The 23,602-nt window shown below is 40.1% G+C and overlaps 1 protein-coding gene across 50 annotated transcripts in view; it reads right to left on the bottom strand.

The window, feature by feature from the left end:
• Window positions 1-23,602, bottom strand: part of OSBPL6 (oxysterol binding protein like 6) — a 198,763-nt gene that overhangs the window by 42,187 nt on the left and 132,974 nt on the right. For 19 of the 50 annotated variants that reach the window (XM_070580318.1, XM_070580300.1, XM_070580303.1 and 16 more), the window contains 6 exons: window positions 18,792-18,914; window positions 15,888-15,941; window positions 14,680-14,793; window positions 14,393-14,563; window positions 11,367-11,499; window positions 4,509-4,612 (listed from right to left, as the gene is read on the bottom strand). In XM_070580318.1, the coding sequence (XP_070436419.1) occupies window positions 4,509-4,612; window positions 11,367-11,499; window positions 14,393-14,563; window positions 14,680-14,793; window positions 15,888-15,941; window positions 18,792-18,914 (699 nt within the window). Of the gene's footprint in view, window positions 1-3,851; window positions 3,945-4,508; window positions 4,613-11,366; window positions 11,500-14,392; window positions 14,564-14,679; window positions 14,794-15,887; window positions 15,942-18,791; window positions 18,915-23,602 lie in introns of all 50 variants that reach the window. The other 31 variants (XM_070580305.1, XM_008515493.2, XM_008515496.2 and 28 more) reach the window with 3 other exon arrangements.

The following is a 23,602-nucleotide window of genomic DNA, read 5'->3' as shown; positions in this document are numbered from 1 at the left end:
TAGCATAGGGGGAAAAAAATCTCAATTTCCTCAGAGCGTTGAGACAATGCCTAAGAAAATCACCTATGAAAACGTGAAAGCATGGGTTCCATTTAGTGATGTGCACCCATGCATAAATCAGGAGAAGAATCTTAGAGCTTTCTTTCCTTTTTTCTATTTTTGGAGGACAGGATTAAGGGATGATGATGTTTCCTTCTAACCACTCCACTTTGCCTCCATTTGACAGACCCTGACTCTTCAAGGTTATGAGCATTAATTTCAGTTCTAATTAACTGAGATGTGCTTAGAATCAGCTAAATCACCTAACAGTCCAGGCTGAGGAAATAAAAAATTTGTCAGCTGCTTTAGTCTTTTGGGAACAACAGAAAAATATTTGAAATTCTTGTATCTCCATTTCTCTTTAAAGTTTCCAAATTACATTCACATTTCTCTTCCTCCATCATGAACCTTCTGCATACATACGTGTATGTGTTTATCATACATACACATACATACATAATCTGTTTTCCACAGAAAGTTTTCTATACAAATTCCCTTTATGCTTAATACAGTAAATAAAAGGAGAAAGGACTTCCTTTTACCCTTCTGTGTAATTTGAATTTATATTGAGAGATAGGGAACATTTCCGCCCAGGTTTCTCCTTTACTCAACCCCACCCTTTCGAGACTGTTGAGGGTCTTCACTTAGTGAGTTAATAAAATTGTTTTTGTGGACTAAAAAAACAAGATCTAGGATGCACATGACTGACATCAGATCACTTATGTGCTGCTCCTGACTTCCTGCTAGTCCTCACTCTCCTCAGTGTCTGCGGAGCTAGTACTTAATTCATGCTATTAGCAACATAAGAAGTCCAACAGCTCTCTCTTCTACAGCAGCCCTTATAAAATTATTCTCTTCTTGCCCTCCTCTACCTCTTTTAACACAGCAAAACTATAACTGCATAATGACAATGTTGAGATTTTTATTAGAACAAGAAATTTGAAGTGTGGGAGACAAGAAGACTTTTTTCTAAAGGTCATTCCAGAGTCTTCTAGGGCAACTGTTGCCTTCAATGAGTCACACAATGGATTCCCGAGGCTAGCTTCCCAATGGCTTCAGGAGATATATGGCCATACGGGACCAAAATTTAACCTCCACATTCAAATCAATAGCATAATCTAACCTATGTAAGAACTGGCAGTCAAACAGCCAGTATAACATGTTCTTCATGTTTACTTTCCTGAGGTCAACTTTTTAAATGATATATCTTATAATTATTTCAAAATGACAACTACTACAGAATGCTGAACGCATTCAGTGAAACAAGTGTTATAACAACAGCAGTCACCATAACCACCACCACCACCAGACAGGCTAGGTCCCTTCACAAATGGCTAGTGTACTGAAAGTTCCAAGCAAAAGAGAGGCTGAAAAATGAGCCACTCACTACAAAAGCCTCTAAAGTTGGCTGCAACAATGACCATCAGAGAAAGTGGTTCAAGTTGTGAGATGATTATGGGCTCAAGACAAATACTTGGTACCATCAGATGGGATTCCCATGGTCAAGAAACACTGAAAACAGGAGAGAAAAACCTGTGTATTAGGATGGGAAGAGGTGGTGGGTATGTTTAATCTACAGTATAATGAATGCTATGCCTTTCTGTAGGTAAAATACCAATGAGTAATGACATTTGTTTTGGTCATAGTCATCCTGGGCTGATTGTGTGGTTCCCCAGCCAAGTGTGCAGCTTGAAGAACCTTCTAAGCAACTTCCCAGTAATAGAGGATGAGCATCCTAAGGGATCCTGGAAGGGCTACTGGTTTGGGTGAGCAGAAAAGGTCCAGGGATGGTACCAAATTCCGCAGCGTTCACCCTACAATACCTTTTGTTTTACCAGTCCAAGTGGAAGTGGGGTTTCTCCGAGAACGATTAATAGCTTACTGTCACTCCCAAGTCTATTTATTTCCACTTGGGAGTTGGAACTAAATATGCTACTTCTGAAACTTTATTCTTTGAATGTGGGGAGGTGATGACTTCAATTTCCCTCAAAAATAATTAAACCAGAATCACAAGGGACATTTTGTTACTTTTTGGCAAAAAAACCCCAAAGCAAAATAGCATAAATAAAAATGTAAAAGCAAATGACAAACCCCTCAAAGATGCGACAGGAGTATGAATGAAGAATATTTTCCTGCTTTTTGAACAATTTCTTCTGATGACTCAAAGAAATCTTCATAAACTCTCTGCACATGGAAAAGTACAGCCTGTGACTAGGAGGGCTATTCAGAGCAGCATTCTGTTTCCTTCAGAAAAAGACTGAGTGACATGGGGACTCTGGTGGGTCTCATAGCCACAGCAGGGTGGCCAGGGGCATTTAACTCAGACTCATTGAGAGCCAGCCTATTCAAGACAACAGCCGTGAATGGGAATCTGTTCAATGGCATACCTTATAAAAACAAGATCGAATTCATATCTGTCCACAAATGTCTATGTTCTTATGGTGCTGGCCTTCTTCAATTATTTTATTTATAATGGTTCTTTTTCCCTGGGTATGATAACCATAGATACCATGCATAAAAAAAACCAAAACAAAAATAACCACAAAACTAGATAATTGCATGCTCAAAACAAATGAAATGGCCAAAAGCTATTTTACATAATTTTTTTGTGAAGTCATTTGGCACATTTGTCTCTACAGTATTAATTTTCTGAATAGAAGGGAAAACACACTGAACAAAAGAACACGAAAAATTGTGTTCATAGAATGTGGACATTCTAAACAAAAAAACATGGCTCTTTAGTGCTAAGGAAAATTGATTTTCAAGTACATCAGATTAGGAAAGCAAAGCAACAAAGAGGTTGTTATTTACACATTCAGAATTACAACACAAAGAATGTTACCAATACAATCAGAATTAAAGAATTATTGTTATTTATTTAGAAGACTGAAGAATTCTGAAAAGCCGAAAAGCAAAATTGTAAGTCTAACTCTGATTGTGCAGGGTAAGAGTCCTTCACAAAATACAGCTAGATTGGAGTAGCAGTGATCCTAAAGATCTGAAAGTAATATGATTTATGACTTAAGAGGTTTCAGGCATTTACCATATTTCGTATCACTGCATACAATTACACAAGAGGATCTTAGTTGAAAAATTTAAAACTACTCATTTCAACTAAATAACTTATTGAAAATAAATTTCAAGTAAGTTTATTAGGAGCCATTAAAACTAGTTCAGATTTTAAGCGATTGTTGATGGCCAAATAATATCCATTTTTCATAGAATCATAGAATTTTAGAGTTGAAAGGGAATTCAGAGATGATTAAGTTACCTCCATTACTTTACCTAGGAGCAAACAGAAGCCCAGAAAATTTAACAGAATTTCATGAGGTTATGCTGCCAAGAAATCACAGTGATTAAACTAGAACCCAGGTTTGCTGATTTCTAGTCTATTGCAGCTCTCAACCTTTTATTGACAGATAAAAGTTTGGACAAAGCTAACACATACAAAGCTCCTTTTAAGATCTAGTATATATAAGTGAATGCTCATTACAACCCATTGGATTTTTAGTCTAGATTGGTAAGGTGACTTTTTGTTAAAATACATTTTAATGGTTCAAAGGCCATAATTGAGATGAAAATTCCACTTTGCAGCCATATTAAGTAATTTTAACCTTTCTTTTAAATTCTTTTTACTTATGCCAGAGTAAGAAGAAAGGATTTCCCACTATTTTAGATAACTCAGCCTGAAACGCACTGGCTTTAAGGCAGTTAAGCTGCTGTAAACTTTTTAACATCCATGAACTGATACATAAAGATGAGTATTTTAAAAGCACATAAAAATATGAATGAAGGAAAAGTCAAGTCTGTACCTGCAGTTGTATTTTTGTATCTTTGCTGACACTTTTTGTTCTCCATCGTCTTGTGACCCGCTTGTCTTTCTTTGAAATATCTACACAGTTAGCCTACATTACACAAATAGTTAAAAGCAACAAAGGATTATTAAGTTCACACAGGTGATACAGACAGAGACAAAGAGAGCGCAGCAAGTTAGTAATCATTGTTAGACATCTTAAGCAAACCAGTCAGGAAAGAAAGGCGTATCTGATGCCTACTGGGCATCAAAAGCAGAGACAAGAACTTAATCATAAAATACGTTTGTCTGCTATACAAAATTAAAACAGGATTATACGTCTTCAGCATTTTTTTCCTATATGAAAAGACGGTAATAATTCTGAGAGTATCTAAGATATCTTCAAAGCTACCATTTCTAATGCAACAGAAACATGGAAGAATGATTCAGATATTTGTTTCTCTAGTTTCTATTTAAATGCAAAATATTCCAAAATAGACATCTTAACACAATGACACCAAGATTCAAAAATATTAAGAATAACTCCACAATATAAACTAATCTGTTCTGTAGTTATTTCCTTTTAAATGTTACCTCGTATACTCATAGAATAATCCAGTAAAAATTCTGAGTTACTATCTTCAGGTCCATCCACCAGCAGCAGTAATATGTTTACCTGCATGTCAGTAAAATTAGGTGCTGACTGAGTTCTCTGAAGTATTTCCAAATTTTGCAGGAGTTTGCTAAGTTCCACAAGGTTTGACTGGCAGTGTGCAAGATCTAATAAAAATCAGAAATAAAAATCTGTTAGAACTGGGCAGGGAGTGGTGGTGACGGTAACAAAGGGGAGTCAATCCAAATTATGGCACATAAGATTAGGCAGATCCATGTCTATATAATGATGATATTGGCAAATGAAACAAAACGGACCCTTCTCTGGTTTAGAACAGAAAAAGCATTGATTATTAGATGATTTCAAAGCCCACTCCTACAAATTAACAGCTATTAGGGTAGAGAGCCATTAAAATCTCAGTGACATTTGTGTGCTCACTCTCCTGCTCAAGTGGCCTTTCTCACATGAGAAGCACAATCGAGGGAACTTCAGCAGTTGGACGGTTTTGTTCTTGGGAACCTGTCTACCTGCTCTTAAAATAGTTCACAGGGTGGCTGCTTGGAATTGGGATGGAGTCAAAGTCAAGTTCGGAAAAATAAGGTACAAAGTCAGACAAACACATTTATCTCTAATTTAGCTCACTAACAATGTTGCAATGAATGCTTACTTTAAAATCTACTAGAGACGTTACACGAAACAAAACCAAAGACTCTCAAAGTGTGCTCCCTGGCTCAGCGACATCAGCATCACCCGGGCACGAAACTCACTCTGTTTGAATTCATGTTTAGAACAAAGAAATGACTTCATGTTATTTTTAACTTTTTGATGTATTTGAACAAGCAAAAATTTTTAAGATCTGTATCATAAACTGTCTCTCAAAAAACTGACCTTTAGTATGTGAAACTAAATACAATTAAGAATATTGAGTTATTAGCATCATTTATTCAATTATTAAATATTTAGAACCTACATCCCAGTTATGTGATGATTTTGCATATGTACTGTTTATAACAAGACTGCAGTAGGGAAAGCCTATAAATTTGTTAAATTATAAAGTGGTTGTTCTTATTTTTGTGGCAGTTGGTGAAAATTTCCCTTTTATTATCTTTGTTTCTCATTGAATTTCAAAGATCTGAATTGTTACAGATATGGTATAGGCAGCAAAATATCGCAGTTAAATATGAATAAAGATTAGCTGGGTCAAAAAATTAGTGGAAAAGGGGCTGGTCCCATGGCATAGTGGTTGAGTTCGGCACACTCTGCTTCAGTGGCCCAGAGTTTGTGGGTTCGGATCCTGGGCATGGACCTACACCACTTGTCAGCCGTGCTAAGGTGGTGACCCACATAAAAAATAGAGGAAGACTGGCATAGATGTTACCTCAGGGCTAATCTTGAAACAAAAAAAAAAAAAGAGGAAGATTGGCAGTAGATGTTACCTCAGGCAAATCTTCCTCACCAAAATAAATAAATAAATAAAATTGGTAGATATAAAATAGAGGGGTAACTGCTAAGAGGGTCTTTACAGAGGACTCAGAATCTCTGCACAGTCCAAGAAAAGCTAGACAGTAGCAATTCATCCTGGGGCCAGGCCACACCCCAGTCCTTCCTCTTAGCAGCATCTGCCTCTGGGTGGAGCCCGGGTGGGCTGTTCAAATGCTACTATTTTTCTTCCAGGGAACTCCTAGCCATCAACAGAGGGAACCACCCAATGGAAGGGGGAAGAAGGGAGTAGATACTGACAAGGCAACGGCCATTCCCTGTCCCTTCATCTCCCCCACAAAGAAAATAAGGTAAAGTGGTTTGAAAGGGTAGGAAATACAGAAGACAAAGGGAAGGAACGAGGGAGTAAAGTACTGAGAAGGAAGCAAGGGGTTACAGAGAAGAGGAGAGAGTAGAGGGCTAGAAAGGACCTCCATTTTAACTTGCTTTTTAAAGAACAACCACATCATAAGCACCCTGCTGGTAGGGACATTGTCTAACATTATCTACCCATTGAGCCTTCTTTCCAGTAAATATTACATTCATACCTTTTAATAATTGTGATTATTCTACTCAACTGGTATATGTAGGTAGCAAAGAAATTTAGAAATGGGGCTTAAAACCTTTTCTAACAGAATGAAAAGAGAACTTTGTGAACAAACTCGATTCAAGGCAAAAGACTCAAAACCAAGAGTCAGGAGATGTTGATTTCCTTTACGTTTCTTGGTGGCAGTTTCCTCACCTGTCAATTGGTGACAGTAATATTTACCTCTCTTACCGTCCTGATTAGAGTAGCAGCTGAGATGGTAGATGAGAAAATTCTCTGAAAACCAGAAATTGTCTTTATGGCGTCTTGATCACACTAGGTTGAATCATACTGCTAGGGCCTTAGCTTGGATCAAGCCACACCATTCCTCATCACTTCTATCACTTGAAACATGAAAGAAATGAAATCTCACACAGGATTTCACCGCTTGCCTAAGTGTCTGGTTGCATACAAGGATTATAAAGATTTACCCAACACAATGAAAATATCTTTTAAAAAAGAAATCTCTGGAATTTCATTCAATTAAGATTAAATCAAATTTTAGAAACAGGGGGAAAAATTATGCTAAGAAAGAACTGCTGAGATAGTTTCTAATAGTGAACAGTTAAAAACTTAAATATCTAGCAGTTTACTTATTTTCCCATCATGCCCTACCTTGTTCCAAAAAGAAACAGGTTGTCCAACTGTGGAATGGTTAAACAAATTAAGGTATATCCAAAGTTATCCACTTATTATTTCATTTAGGGAATTATTTCATTGATTGGGAAGACACTGTGTACCGAGCACAGTTCTAAGCACAGGGAATACAGCAATCAAGTAAGATTCATGGAATTTATGTTCTGGCAAAAAAAAATGTATGCAATAAACAATCTGTATGTTGAACTATTATGTACCCGTATTTAATGATGGCATGTACTGGTATATAAAGATGGCATATAAAATACTAATCTTGTTTCTATGGAAAAAAATGTTCTCCAAGAGTCAAGCAATTCCCTTATATACTTGAGAAGATCTGTATGGATGTAAGTCCACATCTATGAATAGCTAGCTACTTTAAGCATTAGCATTTGAAATCAGATACATTATGGGTTCAAGATGATGTTACATGATGAACTTTTGAAATACAACTAACCTCAATATTGGGGATTCTATGAAATGATCAAGGTAGACCAAAGAAAAAGTGTTGTGGAAGTTTAGGAATGTTGTTTGAGGTCATCAGAACAGCCTTAAAAGAGAGAGTGGAATCTTTTCTGGTTCAGGAGGATTGATGCAAAGGGCTCAGCAAAACAGGAAGGTGGAGAAGGGCAGGGGGTACCGCAGGTTGGGAAGAACAACCTGTGCAAAGGCATGGACTACGCGAGCATGTTCAGGAAATAGCAAATGAGTTCAGCTAGGCCTATGGAAGGCATGGTTGAAAGGGTAGGTAGGGCCAGAAAGCTAAAAGCTGGATGTTAAATGCTGGACTAAGCAGTTTGGACTAAAACCCCAGTGCCCAAGGAGAACCACTTGAACAGATTTTTGCACAAAAGCTATTTTAAGAAACATCAGTCTTGAGGGAACATTATGCAATGGACAAAGAAGTGGCTTTGGGCTTAATCAAATATGGGTTGGCTGGGGTCCCAACCTCTCCACCAGGGGCAGCGATACAATCTTGGGCAAATCCTTAACCTCTGTGCAAGTGGGAACAGTAGCAAAACCTACGTCTTATGGCTGAGTGCAGTGGAATAATGCCTGCTAAGTGCTGGCACGGGGCTGCAAACATGTTTAAGAACAGTAATTTGCCATGAGCCTCTGAGAAAGATGGAGCAGCAGAGCAAGAGACTGCACGTGATGGTACCAGTCAGGAGGCTGTGTGACTGCCCAGAAATAGAGTGAATGGTGGGTCTGAGTCATGAAAGCAGAAATGGAATTCCAGAGCAAGGGTAGATGAAGGGGAGGGGAAAGGGGGATGCTTTCAAAGAAATAACAGAACTTAGTCTCAGCTGGATGAACAGAGTGGGAGGGTCAAAGATGATGCTCAGGTTTCAGGGGTGGTTATGACAGCAGCACTGACAGAAACAGGGAAGTCCAGGAGCTGGGATCATTTTCCGGGAAGACACAAGAGTCCGGTTTTGGACAGGTTGAGAAGGGGGTGCAATAGAGACCATAGACAGAAAGGGCCAATGGCAAGGTGAGGCAGTGGGAATGCAGCACAGGTTGGATACAGAGACCTGAGATTTAAAGAGTTTTCAGCCTTTTTAAATGGAATATGGTGCAGTGATTAGGAGCATATGCTCTGGAGTCAGATCACCTGAGTGTGTGAACTTGGTCAAAGAGCTAACTTCTCTGTACCTAGGTTTTCTCATCTGTAAAATGGAGTTGAGAGGATTAAATGAGTTAATGCACATAAAACACCTAGACTAGTGCCTGTCGCATAGGAAGTACCCAATACCTATTAGCTGCCATCACAACCACTGACACTACCATCATCATCATCACCACCATCACCACCACTACACCACCACTATCATCAACTAAAGAGAGATTTCAGTTGAAACTATAAGCATCCCTGTCATCTCCAAAACACAATCATTAGGATAAAGTTGGTCTGGTTTAGCCCTCCAGCTTTGCCAAGTACTTGCTATGCAACACGGACAAGTTACTTGACCTCTCTGAGTTTTGGCTTCCCTATATATAAAAATATGGTTCACAATCCCTACTTGGTACAATTGTGAAGATTTACATAAAACCATACATGTGAAGTGCTCAGTTCAGTGCCTGGCCCATAGTGAGCATCCAATAAACTATAGTTACTATTATTAAAGCTGAAAGCAAAAGACTGAATCTAGATTATTCCCCAACGAAAGTTGGCCAGAGGAAAATCCCAGTAAAGCAGAGGAGGAGCAGTTGAGAAAAAGGAAAACTTCCTGGGGCCGGAGGAGGAGGCTCGTTGGAGGAGGTCCTGCAGGGGGGGGTCACAGGATGAGGCCTGAGAATACAGCGGAAATCAGATGGCCTCTTGCTCTCAAGTATGCCCTTTCCACAGAGCAAAAAGGACAAAAGTCAAATCATGGGAGAGAAGCTGGAGTCTCTGGGCAGAGAGCAGGAACAAGTGAAATGAGAAAGATGAGGTTGTCTCAGAGAGAGGAGATAATTATTGCACAAAATCCTGCAAGAAGACAGAAAGGCAGGACGGAGGACACAGAGCAGCCAGGATGGGGAGAAGGAAGAGCACCCCTGAGAGTGGAGAGAGGGCACAAGGGATGGGCCACCGAGGATTCTGAAGCACCAGGGAGACAAATGCGTCCCTCCCTCACCCACCAGCCAGGGGCTCTTCGCATGAAAGCCAGGGTCTATTCATTTTGGTCAGATGAATGGATTCTGTCCCAGGGGATGGTCTCAATCTTTTCAGCAAGGTAGGCGACTGGGTTAAATACCAAGAGTGTGTGGGAAGCTGCAGAAGTCAGAGGAAGTGAAATGTCTAGAACCACTGCTGAGGCGAACCTGCTGTGCTGTAGGAAAGCGAGGCTCACCTTCTCCCCCCAAGCTGAAGTTAATGTTTACCTTAACTAATTAATTACAGACACCAAATTAATGTCTGTATGTTTTGTGAATACATTCAAGTGAAACACTTTTAATGGAACGAATGTAACATCCCTCTTAAAATCATATTTTCACATAAAGATTGAGTTTGGGATGTGTGGAGTGCTAGTAAAAGTGCTGCAGACTTTGAGTTCACACACATATAGAGCAAAAAAAATTTCTTTTGCTTGGGGGACCAACACAGATCACCAAATTTCAATTTTTCTAAATGAGGACATAAAAAAAATCTAACAGCTACTTTCACCATAATTTCATAAAAGAAAAAAAATTAGTATAAAAAAGTTAGGCTCAACATCATCTCAAAATAACTTTAAAAATTAAATCAATTTCACCTTACTAAATACTTCCTATGTTATCCTCGTTTTTCTCTTTTTTTTTTTTTTTAAAGATTTTTTTTATTTTTTCCTTTTTCTCCCCAAAGCCCCCAGGTACATAGTTGTGTATTCTTCGTTGTGGGTTCTTCTAGTTGTGGCATGTGGGACGCTGCCTCAGCGTGGTCTGACGAGCAGTGCCATGTCCGCGCCCAGGATTCGAACCAACGAAACACCGGGCCGCCTGCAGCGGAGCGTGCGAACTTAACCACTCGGCCACGGGGCCAGCCCCTCGTTTTTCTCATTTTTGAAGGTCAAATGAAAACTGTCTCATAGACAGGATCCAGTCTGGACCACCGTGCTCAGGCTAATTACAAGGAAGGAGAAAGTTTCTGGAGATTAAGAGGTTCAGAGATGGCAGAGTAAGGTAATCATGTATGATGCTGAGTGAGGGAAATCGTGTATAAGTTCAGAATATTTAGTAACTAATCCATAGCAGAACACGACTAACAGGCAACTGTGGATATAAGATGCAGTATAATTGTGCTGTTTATTGCCAGGTTGTCAGGAGACATACACTTGTTCTGTGGGCAAGACGGAGCAGCAGAGAAGGAGCTGTGAAAGTGACCTGGCAGACAGTCAGGAGCGAGGGTGGAGGGTGCTCCGGAGGCAGCTCTCCTCTGTGTTATTGCCTCAGGGTCCAGGGAGTGGGAGGCTATTGAAGCCAGAAGGGAACTGGTAACGAGAAGAAGGGATAAGCCTGAGTGGGTGGAAGTCAGGCTAAGGGGGAAACCAGATTCAGTAGTTGTGAGGGTGCAGGAGAACAGACAGGCAAGAAGCTGAGTCATGGGACGGAGAAGGATCTGATGGATAAACGTAAGAAAAAGGAGAGGTGGAAGCATTCAAGGGGTTGAGGGGTGACAGGTGCAGCACCCACAATTCACCTCTTTTGTTTCTATTTTTCTGGCTTATCCTGAGAGCCCACACTGGGCAAGAACTGACCTTCCGCACACCTGTCCATTTCTTCTGAGTCCTGTAACCAGGCTGCCACTTTACTCTGGCCGGTGGTGCAGGTTGCAGGGAGGCTGTTGCTGCATGGCAAAGGGGACTGCCAGGGAAAGCTGTTTGGTTGCACCTACAGTGAACAAAAAGAAGTGTGTGGGTAAGCAGAAACAGGACAATTAAGTGATTAAAACAAATACAAGCATCTTCAAAACGACGAAAAAGAGAAGAAGAAAGGTCTCATTCAAAATATGGAAGAAGCCTCTTGATTAAATGTGGTACTTTCTCAGTGAAGCCAAAATTCATAAACAATAATAACACTCTCATTAGGGTGCTATCTCCACCATACAATGAAGGGGACAACATTTAAATATGTTATGTCTCATACTGACAAGGACCTGCCAGCTCAAATTCCCCAAAATTTTAAGTTATTCAGTGAGTTGCATTTGATGCAGTGTCTTCACTGCAGTATTCTTCCCTGGTGACCGAGGGCCGTTCCTTTCTAAAAGTTCTCTGCACTCTTATGATCAGCTCAAGTCTCCTCCGCCACGTGATTCCTAAATGCATCATCCACCAGCAGCAACCTTACAACGCTTTGAATGCATATTGAAAATTATGGTATATAAAAAGGTAGTCTTGGCAAGTTATTATCCATAGCTGATAGACTTTCCATTAAAGGGATTTTATGTGAAATAAATTAAAGTTGTATGTAGTAGGTAGATACTAAAGTGACTGCAGTAAACACTTAGTGAAAAAAGCAGAAACTTATTTCCCAAAAAGCTGAAACAATTTTAAAACTTTCATTTGACTTTAATATTCAATTACAACTGACTGTGTCTCTTCTAAATCATTATGAAGTGAATATGCACATACTTAGCAAACTCAGACTTATTTGTTACCCACACAGGGCCACACACCAATTAACACTCAGGAGTCTCATCATTTGATACTTAGAATGAAAGCAGAGTGATAAAGAGCTCTTTTCACTCTTCATTGCGTTTTGGTACATTTAACGGAAATCCCTCACTGAGTTAGATCTTAGAGGGATGTCATTCATAACTAGAGCAATAGATCTTTTATGAAAATCAGAGTTGAAGAGTTTTCTTATTCCAAGGCAAACTGTGGGGAGGATTTGGTTTCAGTTCTCCATTCTCAGATATCATCCAAGTAACTTAATAAGGAACACAAGGGATGAAAATAATACATCTTTTATCAACACTCTGTGCAAAAGACGCAGGCAGCAGCTGGGAGAACCAAAGAATTAAACATCTACATTTTTAAAACATCCATCTGGAATACATTTCTTGTTTAATTTGGACTAACTTTGGGATCCATTCTCTTCTGTGGCGAGAACACAGGAGACCCAGAGAAACTTGAGGACTATGTTGAGCATCTTGCGTTGGGTCATTTTCTAAGTGCCCTGCTTCCTAACCACTGGACCTCCTGGTTTGTTCCCTTTTATCTCAGAACTGGTTCATATTAGGGTTAACCCTACAACCTAATCCTGGGAGAAAGATGATTAAACAGTCCTTGGCAAGGCTGCAAACAGAATGAAATAACATAAGGTCTGAGAGCCTTGTGAAATACAATTAATGGGATTTAACAAAAATTCTACTCAAGTAATTTCCATTGATATAGCAACAACTGAATGCAGTAGTATTTCATTTAATCTTGTCTAATTAGTCTTTCATTTACTCCATGAGGTTTATAAATGCTTTGCAAAAGAAACTTGGATATATGTATTGCATATATTTCTATATAAGAAAACAGAGAAAAAGTGGAATCTTCACTGAAACGTTCTTGAACCCAATTCCTTGTGGCAGCCAGCTTATTCACAGATGTCTCTGTTCTCAATACAGCTGCCAAGTAGGAAGCTGGAACACCCCTGGGCAGTGCAATATGCTATGGCTCAGAGAACTTAATTATTGAATCAAAGGCAGAAACAGCTGTCTCTCTGCCTGTTGTCTTAACCTTGATTTTTTTAAAAAAAAATTTATTGTGGTCTAAATAGTTTATAACAGTGTGAAATTTCAGTTGTACATTAATATTTGTCAAACACCATATAAATGTGCCCCTGCACCCCCTATGCCCACCCTCCCCCTCCCCCCCGTCCCCCTGGTAACCACTAAATTGTTCTCTTTGTCCATAAGTTTGTTTATATTCCACATATGAGTGAAATCATACAGTGTTTGTCTTTCTCGGTCTGGCTTCTTTCGCTTAACATGATGCCCGCAAGGTCCATCCATGTGGCTGCAAATGGGACAATCATTTAACCTTGGTTTTTAATAGGCAACACTTCTAGCTTTTCAGCAACACAGAAAACATGAACACCAGCAACATGAACTCTTATTACAGCCCAAAGAACAGCTTCAGCTTCCCTTAGCCTGGCACCTGGTATAATGGGAAGGGCACTGATTTTTGGAACAGAGAGATGTGGGTTCAGATCCTGCCTCAGCTGTTTAATGGCTAACTTCTGGACAAATTCTTTATTGCCTCTGAACTTTGGCCACAGTAAAGACTAGAGACGAATGAATGTCAAATGCTTAACCCAGTGCCTGGCCACTCAAACGGACCACTGCTTATATTATGGTCACATTCTCTAGCTCACTTGCATTCACTTCATGAGGAAATTCACTAGTCTCCTTCCGGGTTATGTATATATCACAGCCCAAGGCAAGAAAGCAAGTTTCATTTTCAAAACCTTGTGGTCTTATTAACACCCAGGAAGACATTGATTTCTAGGTGTTGATTAACCAAATGTTCACTCTACTTCCTAATGTTCCTACAAAGCCATATAAAATTAGGATATAGTCCATTCAGAGAAAGGAAAAGCAACTTCTCTTGGTGATCCACATTTTTGCCTAATCCATACTTGAGATTAACTTTGCTGCAAAATGACACTGTCTTCTGAGGGTTAGTTTACAAAGAAAACCTTCTCGTTCTGGTTTGTCAAAAGAGACTCAGTTACGTGTGTACGTAATTTTCTAAGCAATTTCTGGGCTGATTTTTATACAACAAAGTCATACCTTTCCATCCACAGTGGAAACATTAGCAGCGGGTGAGGATTCAGCTGTGGAGGTTGAAGGAAATATGTGAAAACTAGCATCTCTTGGTGATCTCACAATTTCATTCTGCCGATACAATCGATGATGGCGCAATTTGGAGACCCAGGCATCAAACCAGTCCTGGGATTTCACCTAAAACAATGAACGAGAGGAGAAGGTAACAGTGGAAGCAATCTTCCACTTACCACTGATATAGGCAAGTGATTTCCCCTGATAACGACAGAGAAACTGTTGAAAAGGGATTTCACCTTCAAATGATAGATGTGCTCTTCTGTGTCAAGATCTATTCTCCGAGCTTTCTTTTTAATTGACATGACCGAGAGCCCGACATCAATGCTCCCATGGACCTTCCCTTTTTGAATCTGAAATCAAAAGACTAGTTAGTAGGCTGGAAGGATAAATGATGTGTTTCTGTACTGAAGAAAGCTTAATGCAATCTTTAACTTATCGACGGGAAATGGATTACTACACCTCCTTTACAAAAAGAAAAATGGTTAAGGTTCTGAGGTTAAGGTCCTTAATCTGAGGACAGTTGAAGTTGCAGTGACCACAGCAATTTTACTAAGTCAGACTATTCCTCTCTTATTCCAGTTTTTGGCATAACACATAACATCAATTATTCATAATTCTAGATTGCCCAGCTTCTAACCCCGAAAAGATATCTCTAGTGGTTCCTAAAATAACTCTGGTCAATCTTTGACCTGCAACCCAGAACACCCCCAAGTAATCGGCTAGAAGACAGCTGCTAGTGCAGAACTGGGCAGCTGGGGCCAGAGAGCACAGAGCAGCCAGCTCTTCCTTCTGGCTGCTCCCCTTTGATCAAGGACATGCAGCTGATTCAATGGAAGAGTTGAGCACAAAACTGAAATCTGAGCCCTCTGTTATTTCCCCTACATCACAATGAAAGGAAGGAGGGCATTTTCCAGTTTAGCACGCAAACAACTACTTTTTATATTAAAGAAAAATGGCGAAATAATTTTAGTGAATTAGGATTCCCCAGATAAAAGGATGTATAAAATAGAAAGGAAGTTCATAAGACAGGTTTTAAAAGGGCATCGACAAGAACAAAGGTTGCTTTAAATCTCAAAAAAGCACATAAAGCATAGTTTATTGAGAGATGCAGAAAAAAGTCTATTTGGGTTTTCTCTCTAAGACAGAAAGGGTGATATTTTATTAGTGTGTCGCTTTTAGTTTTAAGCTCCTGTTTTTAACGACAAACATCACAATAGTTAAATTAAATGTTCAGGCACCAGTTTGAGATTTTACGCTAGTCTGAGCATAAGCAACAAAACACACCTTCTATGGAACATGGAAGTTAGGTAGTTTGTTAAATCTTACAGGTGCAGAAATACACAAAGCTGGTAACCATGGCACAAGGCTTGTGCGACTATGATGTTTACTCACTTCAAGCAGAATTCTGAATCAATCTTTGTAACATGTCCTGGGTGCTACTTACATCGAGTGGTGCCTTTGAATACTTTAACATTCCATTATCCAGGACAAAAAAACGCTGTAAGAACCAAACAAGGCCCAGTTACCATCTGTATTTTGAATTATATAAAACATTCACAAGTGTGGATCTAGCATTGCTTGGCATTTAGTAATCAATACGTTTGATCATTTTAACGTATTTGGATTCAGTGCACCTGACCAGGCTCAGTCACATTAAATAGGAAGGAAGTCAGGCTCCAGTTCCATACTATTAACCTACCAGGGTTCTTTTACACATAATCCAATAGGGACGGAATCTTTTCACTGTGGTTTTCTTAAAGGGGGGGGGGGGTAGGTGGGAGGAGAGGGGAGAGAGGGAATCTCAGGGCCTGCAGCTAAGACTTTCTGAATGAACCACAATGGGATGTTTTGTTTTGTTTTGTTTTTTTGAGGAAGATTAGCCCTGAGCTAACATCCACCACCAATTCTCCTCTTTTTGCTGAAGAAGACTTGCCCTGAGCTAACATCCATGCCCATCCTCCTCTACTTTATATGTGGGACGCCTGCCACAGCGTGGCTTGATAAGCAGTTCACAGATCTGCACCCAGGATCTGAACTGGTGAACCCCGGGCCACCAAAGTGGAGTGTGTGAACTTAACCACTATGCCACCGGGATTGCCCCCACAACGGGATGTTTTTGAAAGTGAGAAATGAGAATAACCTGGGTTAGGTCACAGCGATTCTATGAGGAGCTTGTCTACAGAGAATTTTTCATCCTGGAGGTAAACTCCTGCATTTCCCTGGATACCATGGATAATTCCTGAAAATGCTCATGTCTGCAACAGAAGCCAGTGGACTGGATCTATGAATCATGAATTATCTGGAAAGTTTAAGAAGTAGCTTTAGGAATATACTTGCATCTCTACTTAGCAAAATGCTCACACTTCACTAATAGTAAAAGAGATTAAAAATTATTTCTGAACTACATTAAGGGTAAAAATTAAAAAGAGAGAGAGAGACTTTTGGCAATTTTTGTCTCTTCCAAGATGCTCCTGGTCCAGTTCAAACGAATCTAGTCATTGCTGCTCCACAAACACTCAGGAACTCTCTGCTACTGACTTCCTTTCCATGGGCAACTGACAAGAGAACAAACAGCTCCGAGGACCCAATCAAACAATGGGTCCAGTGCCCTCCCCTAGTCTCTACAGATGCAAGGAGTCTTTCTGTTGTTGGAAGATTACCCTGCTGGGAAGTTTTTGTGATTCAGGACTATCAGCTGCTGAGGTGGCAGGCAGTCAGGCCCGGGAATACCCTCCACAGTACTCATAGAAGGCCACTGTAACCCCTTTGTTACAGGTTCTGGGGGGCAAGTAGCACTGCAAGAATCTCTACAGCTGAAAAACCCTTGATTACTCAATCGCCCATAACTTGGGCAATCAAATGGGCTGATGCTTGAATAAATATCTGATGGCTTTAAAGACCAGGAGAAAAGGCAATGCGAGGGACAACTCCTACTTTTTATGTAGCAAAATGTTCAACATCATGGTCCAGAAAGAGTTGCTGTTGAAACAAGGCCAGTTTTGCTGAAACATGAACTGAGAGTGCTAAATTAAAGTTAGCAGTTCATATAAAATTTGTTTCTTTGACCTCTTTTTTCTATTTTTCCATTTCTATCAATCAAAGAATTTTAGCAAGGATAACCTATAGGATGGTCACGGGGGAGGAGATTAGCAAGGCCATTGATTTGAGGAATTGCAAAGTAGTAAGGTCAGAATGAAAGGCAAAAGGTGATTTTAGGAAGGAGTACGGCCAGTGGGCCAAAATCCAAGGAAGAACAAGGATGGAGAGAAATAACCGGCATTGGGATAATATTACGGATTCAGGGGAGACTGAGGAGGTTTCTGACAAGCAAGAGGAAACATTAGTCAGAAGCCTCTTTGACCTGTTTTTATTTCACTCTTAGAGACGGGGGATTGGGGCAACATTTCCCATTTGTTAATTTTTAAGTCTTTCCCTTAAATTACAAAAAATGTATTTTCTCAAGGATGTTAGAATCAATCCATAACTTCCCTGCTGTGGACCAATGGGCAGCCACCACCCAGCTACTTGGGCCAACAAATCCACCTGCCCTGATGTGAAATCCATTGGCAGATGTGGCAAGAGGATGAACCTGGTCTTCCAGTGATTTCAGAGAAGATTCTGGTGGTCTATCAGGGGCTTATGCTAAAAATGGAAGACAACTTCCTCCTCCTTAGCATCAAAGAATTCTTGCTGCTCAGGTAATTGCAACAATGTAGTGCAGAATATTTTCTCCATAATTAAAACTGCAAGATGGAAAAACGATGTAGGGGACAGGAGAGAGGAATAAATCAAATACTTTAAAGTGCAGTAAACAAACTTCCAAGATCAGTGATTTTCCATCTTTAGTTTGCACTGGTAATAATAATAATTCTAGGAAACTTTTCCAAAGAATTAAATAGACATTCATGTATAAGGATGTTCATCACAACATCTTAACAGTAAAAAATTAAGACACAACCTACGTATCTAGCAATAGGGAATTGGTTCAATAATGGTGGGATATATGATATAAATCCATCCAATGGAATATATGTATGTATTTAAAAACGTCTCATATTTAGAATATTTAATAAGAACATATTCATACTAATTTAAGTGAAAAAGCCAGAGTAGACAATATGCACAAACTGGATGTTAAATATCATGTAAAATATTTTTTCCCTTCCTACAGATATTCCAGATGTCAGACTTAAACAGGTATAATAGGTTGCAACCCACATGGTTAAAATAAGGCTTTGAAAATGAGTTTTACCCATACAACTATACTCTTGGTGCCACCTAATGAGACCAAACGAGAGCTTCTCTATTTACAAAGATGATCTGAACATGAGTATGATGAAAATGTTACCTTGTGCCAGCCTTTTAAAGGCCATTTTCTTTTCTTCAGCATAAAGCCTTCATGTTTGTCTGGTCTCTGGACATTGGTTTGGCCTATTTTCAGCCCTTCTATAATTTCCCAGCTGTCAGCTTCCTGAGAGAAAAGAAGAAAAACAAATCACATCTTTTTTGGTGCTTGATGACGCACTAACAGCAGATTCTTAAGTAGAAGTTGCTTTTGAGGCAACACTTGACCCACCAGAAGTATGAGCAACATTCTGCAGCAAATTTAACCTCAGACACAGCTAGGTACTTACAAGTGAAGTTAAAACGAGTTTCCAGGTAGACCTGGAGGTATACGGGTCCATTAGAGATGAGCTGGGGTTGCAGTTTGGGGTAGAAGAGAATTTTGATTACCTGTTTTCAGAAGGTTTAAAATGCATTTTTCCAGATAGCTAATCTCTGGGCACTTTAAAGTTTTAAAGTAAGACTGTTTCAATGACAAATGTTCAATCAGTGTGTGGACCTGGCTTTCTGTGTAGCAATGGAAAGACTGTAGCAGTCTAAGCGGCTTGTAAGCTATTAAGCTAAAGAGCAGAGCTACGGGCGGGGAGGCTGTGTGCATTTCAGAGGGCACAGAAAATGCTCCGCTCACCAAACACACACCAAGAAGTCCATGCTTTCAAAGACACTCACCCAGAGACACAAATCCCTTCGAGCCCATAGAAAGAGCACCAGACTGCAAGGCCAGAAATCTGGGATTCTAGAGTCCACACGATCACCTTCCTCTGTTAAAAATGGTTTGCTTTTCCATAAAACATGTTTTTTCATCCATGGTGTTAAAAAATTTTTAATGAGTAATCAACATTTAAAAATCAGAAGATTTCAGACTTTAAAAATCCAAATTTGGGGGCCAGTCCCATGGTGTAGTGATTAAGTTCACACGCTCTGCTTGGTGGCCTGGGGTTCACAGGCTCGGATCCTGGGCATGGATGTACACACCACTCATCTAGCCATGCTGTGGCAGTGTCCCACATACATAGTAGAGGAAGATTGGCACAGATGTTAGCTCTGTGCCAATCTTCCTCAAGCAAAAAGAGGAAGACTGGCAACAGATGTTAGCTCAGGGCCAATCTTCCTCACCAAAAAAAAAACCCCACAAAAAACCCACATTTCTAGCATTTTCTGAAAGCCTATAAGATCTGGCAACATTGGGCTGCCCTGAGGGACAGATGCCTGTCTTCAGTTTGCCACAGTCTTCCTTGGGCCTGCTTCCTTGGTAGCTGCCTGGCCCTTAGCAACATCCCAGGTTTTAAAATCCCAGGACTGGTGATTTCTAAGGACCTATGCAGCTTTAAAGTAACCGTTGACCTGGCAAACACTCATATTCTAAATCTCAGGCTCGTGGAACGATGAAGCAGCAGAGGCAGGCGCAAGAAGGTCATATCCCATGCACAAGTGCTACCATCCTGCCCACAGTGCAGGGATGCAAAATCTCTCCATGCAGCCTACTCTGCTGCCTCAGTTGTGGAAAGCTGGGTGCAGCTCCAGGGATCAGGAAGGCCCCTCTGTAGAATGCCGCATCCCAAACTGATTCAGGAAGTTGCCTTTGGAAAGGATCTATTCTATCGGAAATCACCCTTCGACCACAGAACAAAGGCTTCAACAGGAATGGCCAATGGGTTCCATGTCGGGACAGATGGACTTGCTGGCCCAACGGTCCGGATGGTGGCTGTCCAGAACGTGCTGAAGGACTGTGAGGCTGTGACAAGGCCCTGAGGCCAAGGTGCCACCATCAGTTACTGATATCGCGACGCGAAGGGAGTGGGCTCTGTATTTAACCATCCATTCTTCTTTTCCTTTTCTTTCTCTTTTCATCTTAGAAGCTGCTTGCCCTATGCCCAAGTCAAACATATGTTTAGTGCAAATATGTGTAAATGTAAATGGGGTGGGATTTTCACAGAAAGTTATGTTTCCAGGAGACGTGGCTGAACCTTGCTTCATTCTAACATCATCAAGACTAAGAGAGACTCCTGGCTTCTGAAAAGCCCTGTAAAGTGAGCGTCGTGTCTCTGTCCTATCCAAGCCCAACCCTACAACGCCCCCCACCCCACCAGGAAACCCAGTCTGGGACCAGTGTCATTTCTTCTTCTTCTTGGTCATCTCTGAGGGGTCCCCGTGAATAACTATATACCTTACAGAAACACACCTACTGGTGTTCATTTGGCAACATTAAGAGCCCTTTAAAGGATCTGTAAGTTTCTCCTTACATAAGAAAACAAATCCAAAGTGATTTTCAACTTGGAGATAACACCGTCAGAAACTGTGATCGATCTGGTCAAAACTTTTAATTAAATACAGTGATTTAAAAAAAATGGGTTTTTTTTCCTGCTTTATCTCCCCAAATCCCCCCTGGTACATAGTTGTATATCTTAGTTGCAGGTCCTTCTAGTTGTGGCATATGGGACACCGCCTCAACGTGGCCTGACAAGCGGTGCCATGTCCGCGCCTAGGATCCGAACTCTGGGCCGCCGCCCCGGAGCGCACGAACTTAACCACTCGGCCACGGGGCCGGCCCCTAAAAAAAATGTTTATAATGAGACAATTTCAGGCCGTACACCATGTTTTTTGGACAACACAAGTACAGGTGTCATCATCTGAAGTGCACAGTGGAGCGCTTTGGCATTCCCATATTTTAATATTGAACTACAATTCGACAAGTGAGTATTGCTTATGAATAATATGTTACAATAATAGAAGAAAATAGTACGTTTTTATAAAAAGTCCCGTATCTTTGCCTTTCTACTCTCACCAGAAAAGTAGATAAAAATTTCCATAAAAATGATGGATATCTACTGATTTCTTTTGAAAAGTTTGGTGTAATCAAGATATTAAAAGACTAAGTCTCCATATATGTGTGAACATAATCATTAGAGCTCTCTCTGTTCTTCGAGAGATAGCTGTATTTAATGACATTTCTATTTTTAGTAGTCCCATCCATTTTTGTTTTTGGCTAGATCTTATCTTATTTGAAGGCTAGTGTTCATCTCTTATCTATTCCATGTGTGTGTCTATATATGTGATGAAGAATACTCTGGATAACTTACGAAAATGGAAACATTTAATAATAAGAACAAATGCTTGTTGAATTTTTTTCTAATTAAACTCAGACTGTAATAAGAGCTTGTCCCTGTGAAGCTACGGCTACTGATTTCTATCACAGTAGTATTTTTCTTCTTCAAGTGTTTAACTGCAGAGCCAAAACAAAAAAAGGGATAAGATAGAAAAGGAAAAAAGTTAAAATGAATTTCTTAAACATAAACGGGGCGGCTCTGAACAAACAATTCCATTCACTCTGATGCAATGTTGCAGACCCAAAAGAAATTGAAAAGGATCCTAATATGCCTCCTGCAGTTAAATAAGCCGTCAAACTGACAAAGAGGCAGAGGATAAAGCCAGGGCAAGCAACATTCTCCCTATTTCAATCAGAAACGCTGATGATAATGTTACAAATCAAATGTGTAAGCAATGAAATGACCCAACTCAGTACTTAATATGATCCATCTCTATGCTTAGTAGACTAGGTCTATCCTAAGAAAGCTTAAATTACTTTCTGAAAATTGGAGAATTTTTCTTTGTAATTTCAATAGATATTAATTTTCTGTTTAAAATTATTCAACTTACCTAGGTTTACTTATGATAGAGACAGAGTTAAAAGCCCTAATGTGATCATGTCAGGACTTGACTTGTCAGATATACAAACATTTTTGCTATTATAGAAGTTTTAAAAATACTTTTAATCTAATAACAGTAACTAAAAACAGAAAGTAACCTAATAACCCTAGTCGGTTCATTTGAAAAAACAGAAACATTTCCATTCTCCAGGGTATATATTATGTGTGTATGTGTGTGTGTGTGAGTGGGTGGGGGGTTTATGTGAAAATGCTTTAGGAGTAAAAGCACCAAAGAATCTGAACAAATCCTGAGACAGGACACTGTGTATTCCAAACAATGTTTTTCCACCACCAACCAGTGGCCAGGAAGCCCATCTTCTCTCAAAGGGGCTGAGAAATGGTGAGATGCTTTGGTATCTGGATCTAATGGGACCCTCTGAGTCAGTTTTAGCTAGGTGAAGGAAGAGCAGAGTAGCAGGAGAGAATTCTAGGCAGTGGTAGAAGGGGCAGACACCCAGCAGCAGAGGAGAGAAAGAGCATGGTCAGTGCAGGGCACTGTGTGCAGGTGGATGGGCTGGAGTGGAAAGCAAGATGCCAAAGAGGGTAGAGATGCGGCTGGCGCGACAGGAGGGGCGAGAGCAAGTCTTGTGTGCGTGTTGCTCCTTGTTTGTTGTTTTAATATCAGCACCTCTCCTTTCCGTTTCTGTGTCTCATTCTCCAAGTCTTCCTTTCTCTGTCTCTCTCACTAACATGGTCTCTCTTTCCCTCTGCTCTAATTGTGACACACTTCCCAGCTATCTGACTCTGGACAACTTACTTATACTCCTGTCCCAGTTTCCTTATCAATGAAATGAGAATCACATCAGTACTCACTTCATCGAGTCGGGTGCTGATGAAGTGAGAGAATATATGTACTACTCCAGTGCCTGGCACCACGTGGGGGCTCAATAAATGTAGTCGCCTTTCCCATTGCCCCTATGGTTATTTATTCTCTCTCTCCCTTAGCTGCCTATAAGAGACAACTGAAGTTTCAAAGAGATTACCAGCTTTACGTACCAAGTAGACACTCTCTATTTGCCATTCAAATAGAAATCAGATCATTGTTTGTATTTCTAAATTATTTTTTATAGTTTAATGACTACCCCCTTCCTTAGTTTAGCAGTCTACT

This window comes from Equus przewalskii, chromosome 17, assembly GCF_037783145.1.
Source record: "Equus przewalskii isolate Varuska chromosome 17, EquPr2, whole genome shotgun sequence".
NCBI lineage: Eukaryota > Metazoa > Chordata > Mammalia > Perissodactyla > Equidae > Equus > Equus przewalskii.
This window is presented reverse-complemented; position numbering and strand designations above follow the sequence as displayed.